This window comes from Diceros bicornis, chromosome 12, assembly GCF_020826845.1.
Source record: "Diceros bicornis minor isolate mBicDic1 chromosome 12, mDicBic1.mat.cur, whole genome shotgun sequence".
Lineage (NCBI taxonomy): Eukaryota > Metazoa > Chordata > Mammalia > Perissodactyla > Rhinocerotidae > Diceros > Diceros bicornis.
In genome coordinates, this window is record NC_080751.1 from 65705080 (window position 1) to 65717290 (window position 12211).

General features: G+C 39.1%; 1 protein-coding gene across 1 annotated transcript in view; it reads left to right on the forward strand.

The window, feature by feature from the left end:
* The window catches only part of NBAS (NBAS subunit of NRZ tethering complex), a 328999-nt gene that overhangs the window by 204257 nt on the left and 112531 nt on the right, over positions 1-12211 (forward strand). Inside the window, exons 39-40 of the mRNA XM_058551762.1 lie at positions 7741-7817; positions 8200-8337. Coding sequence (XP_058407745.1) covers positions 7741-7817; positions 8200-8337 — 215 coding nt within the window. The remainder of the gene's footprint in view (positions 1-7740; positions 7818-8199; positions 8338-12211) is intronic.

Sequence of the window (12211 nt, forward strand, 5' to 3'; positions counted from 1 at the left end):
TACATGATGAGGAACCAGGGGATCCCCCTCCTGTTCCCTTTCTCACTATGTGTACATTAGTCATTGAAGGAATGGTCCTTGAGCTACCTGTGTGCCAGGTACTGTCCTAGTACTTGGAATATAAAGTTGAAGAAGACATTGTCCCTGTCTTCAAGGGGTTTACAATCGAGGTGAGGAGACAGACAAATTTGTGGGTGATAAGGGCTATGACAGGCACACCCGAGAGGTGCTGGGATTATAGATGTGTGACAGCTGAGTGAAAAGGTGGTGTGAAGAGGCTTCCTGGAATAGGTGATATTTGACCTGGGTTTTGAAGAATGAGTAAGAGTAATGTAAATGAAAAAAGGGGGGGAAATTGAGAGGGAGGCGGATTAGGAGAGGGAGAAGGGGGATATTTTAGGAAGAGGGAATAAAATTCACAGAAGCAAAGGTGATCAACATCCTGATTTTTCAGGGATTTGTAAGTTATTCTAATACCTGCAGAAAAGAATAGGCAACCAGTGAAGAAATGAGGCAGCAGTAGGCTGGGAAGAAATGCAAGGCCTGTGTGCTAAGTTAAACATGTTAAATGAACCCTCTACTGAAAACTACAGGGTTCAAGCAGAAGAATATTATTCAGATTTTCTTTACTTCAGTTTCCTTATCAATAAAATGGTCATAACAGCTTGTATGTTCTGTCACTGGACCGTTGCTCTCCAGGGATGAGGATGGGGCCCCCTCTTGTGCCCTTATCTTAGACTGGTCCCTGGCCTGCATTAACTTCCTTGCTATCATCTTGTAGTTTGGTTGATCCAATTATGATCTCCCCTTGTTTTCAAGGCCTGCTGCTGTAGCTCTCCATTGTGGTTACACATTAGAATCACTTAGGGAATTTTTAAGAAATACTGAAGCCTAGGATCCTCTGTAGACCATTTATTTCAGAATTTCTAAAGTGGGGCCCATGCAGCAAATTATTTTTTAGAGTTCCTCAGCTGATTCATTTGTAAAACCATGGTTAAGACCCTTTGGAAGTTTCGCTTAAGATGTTAGATTCTCCCAAGCCATCATATGTCTATTCTTCAAACTCTGACACACTTGCTTTCTAGCCTGGAGAAGGCCACCTGTATCTTTTATGTCTACATCTGGTCTCTTCAAGTTGAGAGTTAAACCTTGAGTGCCATATCTATTTCTAACACTTACCAGGGCTGCGAGGGTTTCTATATGGTAGGTGCAAAATCAGTGTCTCTTCACAATGATGAGAGTCAGCACAGTGTGTGCATAACAGCCCCTGGGACAGGTATTGAGGATCTGTGCTCTTGGTGACTCTGAACCCAAGTTCCCAGGGGCATATGTGCAGTTCTTAGTGGCATCGGTGAGATTTTAGCGGGTCTGCCTATATCCTAGAGTTCTTTCTGCCCCTGTTTCTTCAAGTTGTCTTTTCTGACATTCAGATTTTAATATTCCGCCAAAGGAAAGAATCCAAGTCCATTAAAATATTTTTAAAAAATTCAAATATTGTTGAATTGAATGGGAAAAACATTTCAGAGCACCTACTATATATATTAAGAATGTAATTTTTAAAAATATACAGAGGTGATTTTAACAATAATCATCCCTTTAATTTATATTTGGGTTTATAATATATTTATGAAGTATTTTCATAAACACTATCACATGTCGTATCTCTTAATAATGCTAATATATCCAAAACAGGTATCTTTGGCTATTTTATAATATCTAATATTTGTCAGAAACTCAGCAGAATTGAAGAGTGATATAGGTTAAATGACCCAAATTAAACATTGTAAAAATGTGACTCCTGACTTTGGTTCAGGAGTAGGTCTTAATATAAATTAAACCTCCCAACATGATCAGACTTTTCAGAATTTTTTAAATAAAGTTGATGAAAAAGTTTTATGGAGGCTAGCTGAACAAAATTGATCATTATTTATTTAGCTAAATGAATGATTTAATGGCTAATGATTTGCAAATCAGTAATATGGTCAGCTTTCCTCTGTGAATTTAGTTCTGGAATTAAATTTATCATAGAGTGCTTTCCAGAGGCACTTGTTTTGCACAGAATTAGTACTTAGGCTTAGGCATAGATTTCATCTGATTTTGGCTGTATAACTCGTTTAGAAAATGCGTTGTATTCAAGGTGTAAAAACAGGCATTGCAAATTAAATTCATACACACTACTAAATGTAGGGCAGGTCTTTTTTTTAAATATATCTTAAATGGTGATGTAAAATCACTGTAACTCAGTCTGCAGCCAACATGGCATCTGGTGGATCCCAGTGGAATAGTGGGATCAGGCTACTTCAGATCCTCACTGATAATTTTGTCAAATGTTGCTTCAAATGGTTTGCAGATACAAAGACTGAGAAGCTTCCTATATGTGGGATTTGATTTCCATTTTGCGAGAATCCTTGAGTCTCAGTGAGGGCTGCAGAGAAAGTTTCGATGCCCAGCGGTGGAGTGGGGACTGATGTCCCCCTACCTGCCTCATCAGTTTCCTTTAACAATTCACTTGTTAGTCAGGAGGGGCTCTGGGCCAGGCACTTGGGTTGTAGAGATTAGTGAGCTGTGATCCAGTTGTGGGAGAAAAATATGCCATGAGATAACTTCACCAACAGTTGTGTTAGGGATTAGGGAAGAGATGGGATCCCTTACCTTTCAACCTGGGGGCATATGGGATGGTGATATACTTGACCGTGCCAATTTTTTCAGTCTTGGAGCAGCTGGAAGGTCATGGGCTTTGTGTGGCCAGAAACTCAGCTGCCTGAGTGCTGGAGATGAGGCATACACTTATCCAGAAGTACCTTTCAGGAAGCTCCATCTGGGAAATAAATAACTGACAGGGAGCTTGAGCATTTGACACAGTTATCAGAGAGGATTTTTTCTCTTTTTTTCCCCCAATACTTTATTAAAGAAATTTTTAAATGCACAGAAAAGTTGAGGAAATTCTACAGTTAACTCCCGTGTACCCTCTACCTAGATTCTACAACTAACATTTTGCTGTACTTGCTATAAATATCTCTCCCCACCCCTCTGTCCATCTACCAAATCCAACTTATTTTTTGACGCAGACAGTGATGAAATAACCTAATACCCACGCTGAGCAGTCAAGGAGAAGAGGATCTGGTGACACACACGCAGAGGAGGATCATTTGAGGAACAGATGCTGGGGAACATGGTGACCCTGAAGCCAAACCACTTTGGCTTGGGGTCACTGCACAGTACTGCAGTGAGATTTGAGAGAAAAGACCACTGGGTTTGGTGACCTTTGGATGTGTATCAGTTGGGACACAGGGATGGAAGCCAGTTTTTCGGGACTAGAAAGAACAAGTGTCAAGGTACTGGATGCAGGAGGGGACAACCACTCATTTAAGAAGTTTAGCGATGAAAAGGAGAGGATTTTTGAATTTGTTAGAGTGGCAAGCTCTCAAGAGAAGAACATTTTTTCCTAAGACTGGGGTGATTTGTTTATATGTTGGCACAGGGCAAATAGAAAAGGACTTTTTGATTCTAAATCCCCTCTTGTAAATTGAGGAAAACAGATATCTTCTCCCGTAGAGAGACTGTGAGGAATGACTAATTCAAGTAATTGTCGAGTGCTCAGTGAGAAGCAGCTGAGTAACAATAAGGGTGGTAGCAGAGGTGCAGCAGATGATCAGGTGTGACTGTTTAAGTCTGCTGTTTTCTTCTTACTGAAATTAGCCTACATGCTTAAATGCAGTCGTTAATTCATTAATAATTATGATTTATATAAAATGGAATTAATTGCCTCTGTTACTGCTGTGGCAGTTATTAATGGAAGAACCTATTATCCCTCATTTTTAGGGAGAAATCAAAATGTGTCCTAACTGAAGAAAATCATTTTTTTCCTCAAGTCTGTAGTTCACATAGGGGGGAAGAGAACTTCCTAGGCGCTTTCTATATACTGGAGAGATGCTGTGTACTTTACATACTTTACCTCATTTAATACTAATTTACATGTGAGGAAAATTAAGGCTCAAATCCAAAATTCAAAATGCTTTGAAAACCGAAAGACTTTTTGTAGCTTGTTTGGCATCAAAACCTGAACTAAACTGACGTGAGGTTATTTATAGTCTTTGCTTATCTCACTTTGTGTGAGTATTCAGATGTTTTGCAATAGAAATATTAATGTCTTTGATTATTGGGTGCTCTCAGACCATGCTGAGGGTATCATGTAATATGTGATGTATGTACAGCGTAACTTCCTGCAAGTCCAAAACATTCTGAAATCTCGGACACAGAGTCATGCAATAAATCAGTGATGGATCTGAGTTTTGATCCCAGAACTTTCTGCTTCTGAAGGTGGTTTCCTTCCCTCTGTATTATCCTGTTTGATTTTGTAGCCCAGAGATTAACTGTATATTTATAGATGTTGTTTTAGTTGTTGTTCTAAAATGTACCTGGGATTTTGGTTTTATTCAGTTATGGTAAGACACCCAGACATGGAAATGCTTGTCATGAAGGAAGAAGTTTATACTCAGAAACAGGAGGCATAGCATGGCATGCCACACAGGGCCACATGGGGAAGCACTTGGTCTGTCTGGAAGCAGAGGCTTGGGAAGAAAGCATGAAGCAAAAGCTTTTGTTGTGGTTTTTGTGGGAAGGAATAGGTGAGGTATGGTAGGCAAGATTGAGCAAGCTTAAGATGCATAGTTTGAGTAACTTTAGTGGACTCTGGGCTATAGGGGTGGTCTCTAGTTGTCCAGTAACTGGTCCTGGGGTGATTAAGGCAGAGTAATATTGCTTCTGGAGTGTAAAAGCCAGAGAGAGGAGGTGGTTCAGAGTACATCATATGCTATATAAGACGTTTTGGTCAACAACAGACCGCATATAGTACTATAGCCTAGGTGTGTAGTAGGCCATACCGTCTAGGTTTGTGTCAGTACACTCTATGATGTTCACCCAACAATACGTTTCTCAGAATGTATCTCTGCAGTTAGGGGAGGCATGACCGATTGGCTTTGAATTGGTTGGTCTGCGTATCAAAGGCATGCTTACAGGCAAGTTGTTTGCTATCTGTAGGAATTAGCTGGGGGAGGACAGTCTTTCCAGGATTAGCAAGACCCGCCAAGATGTCAAAGCAACATAAAATACAGAAAATTGAAAAATACATTTGTATATATGAAATAAAGTCTATACAGATATTATTCACTGGGAACAAACATTTGTATTTTAGGGTGATTTACTGCTTGGTAAAAATAATAGTGATGTTCCTTTGGACTCCTCCCTGGGTATGATTTTTGTCACTGCTTTGAGCTCATGGAAATTAACTGTCTATTTTTTTTCTCTTTCTGCTATAAGTTTTATATGCAATTATATATATTTTCAAGAAATGCTTGTGACCATCTTGTGAGTTGAATCTATGAAGTAATATAATTATTTTTAAAATAAACCTACTGGAACGTATATATTCGGATGAAGATTCTCCCCTTCAAAGCTATCTCCTGGGGACTAAGCATTTATTCCAGCTTTCATCGTTGATCTTTTTTTGTTGTTTTTGTTTGTTGTTGGATTGTTTTTGTTTTGGAATTTCCTTCAGGGTCCCTTTTGAATATCTTCAGTGGTAGCTTCGTTTCATCCCTTGAGGTTCTTTTGGTTTTGGAAGCGGCCAAATGCACATTAAATGGAGTGAAAGATTGAGTTGATGTTATGATAAAAAAAAATTAGATCTGCCTGGAAGATAGTCAATAATGGGACTGATTTTCTTAGGTAGGCCTCAGACTGGCCCCCATCACACCTCTAAGAGGGAAGGTCCTCCAGTAGCTGGGGCAACAGCCACTCACCTAAAGTAAGGGCTCCTGAGGGATTCCTTTGAAAAGGGTGGGCTACTTTTAATGAGTGGATTCAGATATGCTTGTTTGAAAATTGCCCTCTTTCGTGCATAAAGAAGGGAAATAGCTGAAGAAAATTAAAATGGGAGTGGAAAAAAACTAGGTGAAGTTGCAATTGTAGGTCACCTTATAAAATACTATATAAGAAAGAAAATTAACAGGGAAGAATTATTAGTATATGAAACAATTGGATTTTCTTTCTCCAAAATAATAATCCCAAAGGACTTTTAGGCAAGTATCGAATGATAGAATATATAAGGCAGACATAAGTCAAAATGGCAGCCGTGTGTGTGTATGTGTGTGTGTGTGTGTGTGTGTGTAATATGTAATTTCTAGACTCGTAAATAAATCTTTCTCATATAGTCCAGATTTTTCAGCAGATTAAGCATGCATGCTTTTTCTTCTGGTGTCCAAAATGTATAGCTTAACCCCTTCATTCTTCAGTTTTAATATCTTCTGGGGTACATTCACCAATCTTATACCTCTTTTTTGCTCTCATAATTGTTTGCGTAAAATTTGATTTGGGCCCTTTGCATTGTATTTGTAAATTATTTATTTGGAGACTTTCTCTTGCCTTGGTTTGTTTATTCCCAAAGGGCAGGGGCTCTGATTTTTATCTTAGGATAATGTCTGTTTCAGAGAAAGTTCTCATTGATATTTGATATTTGAATTTGGAAAATGGGCCTTGAAATGAGTAGCTTTTGATTAGAAGACATCTCTAACACAGTACAATTCCTGGGGAGGCCCGAGGCTGACTGGTGGTCCAATTCGATTCATAAGTTTAGAGAACACATAGGAAATGAGTATTTAGAGAATTGATATTCTCCTTGTAGAGGCCTGGTGGAGAAAGCTCAGTTGTTTCCTCCGTGAGTCATCCACAGGAGATTTTGAATTCTAGGTCGGCCTCTTGCAGTTCACCCGCTTATGGGTTGCTCCTCACCCACCACCATCCCCACTGCCCAGACTGTCAGCTAAGCTTAGATTATACAAATAACTTAAATTTTAGTCCAAGTAAGACACAATTAGGAAGGTAAATCTTCTGGAAAAAAATTATATGGTATATTTCCAAAGTCAAATATTATTTCCTTTGGATTATCCACATACTGTTCTGCTTCATTAGTGCAGATTGCGACTGTCTGTGTTCTTTACAAATAAAAGATTTACGTTGTGATTACATGTGACTACCTGGTATTTGTCCCTAAAACCTAAATGAATGGAATGCCGCCTGGTTAATACAACCTGCATGTAAACAGACTTTATTGGTGGTGTACTCTCTTTTATTAAAGCTATGACAGTGACAGATTATTGCTTATGTGAAATTTTTTGTGGAAAAGTTAATGGTTGGGATATTTTAAGGTATTATATAATCAAAGCAAGAGACTGATTTTCTTTTTGTGGAGTGTGATGAAGAGGGGTGTTCTTGGAAGAAACAAAACCATATGATCATCATTGTAGTAGTCAAAAGATTTATCCAGTGTGCACTCACAGAGCTCTTCTGTTGCTCTAATCTTTAGTACTCATATGGTCATCTTCCACATTAGCTGTCACTGATATGCATAGTTTGTCACACGACCTGGGTCTTTAAAACCAAAAGATCAGCTGTAAGAAACCGTCCTCACTGATCTCTTTGCACTTACTCTTTGCAGCTGCGCTAACAGGATTTCCTCATGTTGGCATAATTTGTCTGAGTTAAGGCAAAGGTACCATTTAACATAGTTTCGTCTGATCTGTATTTCGATGGTACTAAATAGACTTTCTTAAAAGGTCTTGAAGAGTCTTCTGAAGCTAATTATCTGTGGAAATTATATAGGACTAAAATCATGGCACTTAGTAGCTATGAATGTCATATGAATCCTCAAGTAAAATAATGCAGTTTTTTTTCTGCATTTAGTTCTCTTGCAGCTAGCAAGTGATGCTTTACCAAATGACATGACCCTGGCTCTCGCTTATCTCCTTGCCTTACCACAGGTAAGCTTACCCCTACCAAGAAAGAAGGACTTGAAAACGAATAAACTAAAAATCTATACCGGGGATTTTCATCAGTAAAATTGTTTATTATAATTGTTTATTTTATATACATATATACTTGTATACATACATACATGTATATACGTGTAATGTTAATCCTACGATATTAGCTGAAATGTTGATTTTAAATCTACTTTTACATGTATGGGATCTGCCTTTACAGTGTCTTCTGAATTTTAATGTTGTCATATTAAGTTGAGTTTGAGTGGATATGATGGAAACTTTGAAACAAAATTCTACAGTAATGACTAGAAATGTATTGGTTTATGATGATCTTGTTAATTTCTTTCAACTGAGTCTGTTCTGTCATGTTGCCTCCTAGATGTTAGATGCAAACAAGTGCTTTGAAAAGCAGTCCCACTCTGCTTTATCTCTCCAGCTGGCAGCATATTACTATAGCCTACAGATCTATGCCCGATTGACTCCATGTTTCAGGGACAAGTGCCATCCTCTATACAGGGTGAGTCCTCATGGTTTCCACCTTATTAATGAGCAGAGTTAAAGCTTTTCTCTAGTAGGTAAAACACGTGTCTACGTCTTTGGAGAGACAGATCCACTTTGTATCCAGAAGGCATTCCCAGTGACTGACAGCCCTTGCCTTTTTCTGTGTTAGATGTAGTTGCTTTTCCAGGCATCAGTAAGAGGTAGAGTTTCTAATATTTATTGTAAATGACGATTCTTCCTCTAACTTTTCTTTCATTTACTTTGTTTTACAAAGTTTTAGGGAAGGCTAAAATAATAGGAGAGGAGAAATGGAGAATTGGCTTTTTAATTCACTGCCTGAAAGGAAGATGGCTTTGTCTATTTAGGACAGTCGGCAACATAATTCTTTGAGCAGTGCTGTACTTTTATTTATTTTTAACTCAGAGATATGAGAGTAGTAATGATACAGGTGAAACGTATTGGGTCTACTTGCCGCCAAGCTTCAGACATCTTTTATATAACTCTATGTTTAATTTCTGAGCTAAAGCACTTAAGCATGGCCTCAGGTTACACGTGCCTTCTTTTGTGGACACCAGGACATTACAGATGCCACTGGAAAATCAAAGCCCTCCAGGTTTACTTATGTATAGTGTCTAGACCAGTGTCTAGACCACTATTACTGGTGTATAGACCAGTTTTAAATTGTCAGCATTGGGAAATTATCTACTTTTCATGCTAGATCATTTTAAGAGATTTACCACTTTAAGAGTAGATAAGCAAATAAATCAGACTTTCAAATCTACGATATGTACAAATCCAAGGTCCAAATTTTATTGAGGCAGGATTCTTCCTCTCCTAACCCAAATCAGACTGTAAAGAAATAATTTCACGTGTGTATCAAAGTTCTAGCTGCCTTAGCCATCTAAAACATATCCAAGAGCCTGTAAGTAGGTGAAAAATTCCATTTGTGGCAAAATCCATGGCTTTCATTCATCAATTTTTATTTAAAAAGAGGAAGAGGAGTGGGGGGGCATCCACAGCGCAGGCTGATCTCCCAAGGGCAGCATCATTATTAGGTGTGTTGTTCTTAGGCATAGTTTTGTTATGATGACATGTGGCCAAGAAACAGGAATGTTTTCTTGTTCTTAGCCAGTTAATATAAGGTATTACTTTATTTGGGGAATTATGAATTTTGCTTTTGATAGCTACTGCTGCTTTGTCCCGTTAGTTTATTCTATACTCTAGTAATTTTCTTTTGTTTTTTTAATATCTCTGGTGTGTTTTTATGTGAGATTAGAAATTGACCTACTGTGTTACAAATTGAGGAAATGAAGTGATTGTATTGGTGGAAGTGTGGCAGGTTTATTTTTGGAAGTGTACTTAACGTCTTTCTTCTTACCTTCAGTTGGGTGGCTGGTAAAGAGTGTTTATGGCATGTTTGCTGGTGTCTGCTTCTAAATACCGTTATCTTTTTATTAGTGCTGTGTATATAAACAACTACCAAATAATTTGCTCGAAGACTCCAAATGTGTTGAAATGCAATGAAGCTTTACTTTAACCAAAAAACATTGTGCCTTGTTACAAACTTGAATTTTTTTCCCCAACAAGTCAAATGTGTCCTCAAAATGTATTTGACTGAGATTTCTAAGTGGATACCATTGAGATGGGATCCAGTTGCTGAGATGGCGTCTCTCTCTTTTGTTTCCGCGTATGTAATCTATGTTAAGGTCATGCTGCGTGCCTAGTACTGTGCTCCCCCTTTCATGAACACAGAGGATCGAAAGGCCGCTCAGTCAGTCAGCTGGTCTATCACTAAACCTCCGTGAGCACCTCACGTGTGCCAGAGTCGCCTGCTGAGTGTGTATGTGAAGATGTGGAGATAACTATGGCCTGCTGCCTGACCCCAGTGAACTCGCTGCTTACTGTAAATCTGTATAAGACAGTGATATAAACGTGGATTAGAGGAGCTGTGAACAGGAGGACTGAAAATGTTACAAGACAGACTACAAGTTAAAACTTTTAAGAAAGCCAAAAAACTTGCTGCAGAGCCACAGTTTGGCCTGTAATCTTGTTTCATTTCCTAAAAATCTTAATTAAAGTAGTCCTCCTGGAGGAATATTCTAGTACAAAAATAACGTATTTTTTCCTGATTTCTCTGATAGTAAATTAACTTTGTATCAAAAATTAAAAGTCTCAAATCATGTACTGTTTGTGAGAGAGAGAAGTTAGGAGAAAACCATTACATTCCATCCCAACTTTTGTATCTGGCCATCTCTGTTCCCTACCTCAGATACCACAGTCGCCTTATAAGAAATGCTATTTAAGATTTCCACAACTAAAGGATGCAAAGAGATAAAGTAGAACATTGAAAGATAAGGGTTAGAAGTAAAGGTGTGTCCATCTTGGTTTCTTCCATGTTCCCAGCAGTTCTTTTCACTTGATAGAAAGTGTGTGTATTTTATTTCTAGTTCTCATATTTTGTATATCCTTTCATCGATTCAGCATTTGTTGAGTACCTACTATGAAGGACGTAGGGCTTGGCATTGTAGTATGAAGAATAATGAGACTTGATTCCTGCCCCCTTTTACCCTTTAACCCAATTTCTGTTTCTTCCTTCCAAGAGTGTCAGCCCACCGTCACTGCCCTTTAAACTCTTGGTCTTTTTCCTGTCATCATTTTCCTATCAAACTGTCCTTCCCTTTAAAGATAACCCTTGCAGCTCTCCTGTCTCGCCCTAGCCCTTGGCCACTGATTCTGGTTGTTAGACTACTCACCTACCCTGTGGCGTGGTTCGTGACACCTGTTGCCATTCTCTTTCTGGGCCCAGCAGTATAAGGCAGCTGCTGTTCAGGGTCTTTGCTTCAGGAAGCAGCATCATATCCTAGTGGGAATAGAAGCCAGTACAGTCATGTGGCCCAGTGGTGATGCCTCCGCACATGATATCTAACTCCTCGGCTGCTCCAGACAGAAACAAATGTGCCCTGCAATAGCATTAAGATGGCACATGGCCAGGTCATGAGCCAGCTAGTTCTCCAATGACTTCTTGGCAACTCTGTGGAAAGCGTTTGGTTGTTAGTTTGAGAGATGAAATGAAGAGTTAGAAAGTATCTAGGATTTTTTTTCACTTCAAGATGTATAGACATTCTGAAACTCTTCCAGATGTATGTATTAAGAAGGAGTGGGGGAGAGTTTAACATCTCTCCAGTTGTTTTCTCCTCTCTACCCCATGTCCTCACCTTGATTCAGTCTTCCATAGTTCTTCACCTAAACTACTGTAATAGCCTCTTAAACATCACCCTATCTTTATTTTTGTTACTTTTATATCTTTTTCCAAGCATCTGTCGGAGTAGGCTTTCTCAAATGGAGGTCTAGTCTTCCTGTCTTCTGCCTGAAATCCCTCATTGGTTCCCTATTGCCCCAGCAAGGTCTGAAGGTCCCCCATGGTCTGGCCTCTGTCTCCTTCTCCAACTTCATCTTCCTTTGCTCCAGCCATACCAAGCCACTTAAATTTCTCAAACACCCTGGGTGTTCTCTGTTTCCTTGTCTTCAGACATGTTGCATCTATGCCTGTAATGTTTTCCCCCTCCATTTCTTTGCTTAGCTGCTTGGGTCAGGTGTTACCTCACCCAGGCATGGTTCCTGCCACTGCCGCCCTTCTGTGGTGCTCCCAAGCTGTGTTGGGTGCTCCTCCGTGTGCTTTTGTACTGCCCTGTACTTACCTAAGAGCACTTATACTCTGTTATTTTGAATTTTTATACTTTTCTTCTCACTAGGTATGAGCTGTTTGAGGCCAGTGTCTGTGTTGTGTTTATTGGATTTCCCAATGCTTAGAGCAGGGCTTGAATATAAAGGGTAGTAAACACAGTTCACTGGGTAGATTACTGAAAATTAATGAAGATTCTTCAGTACTT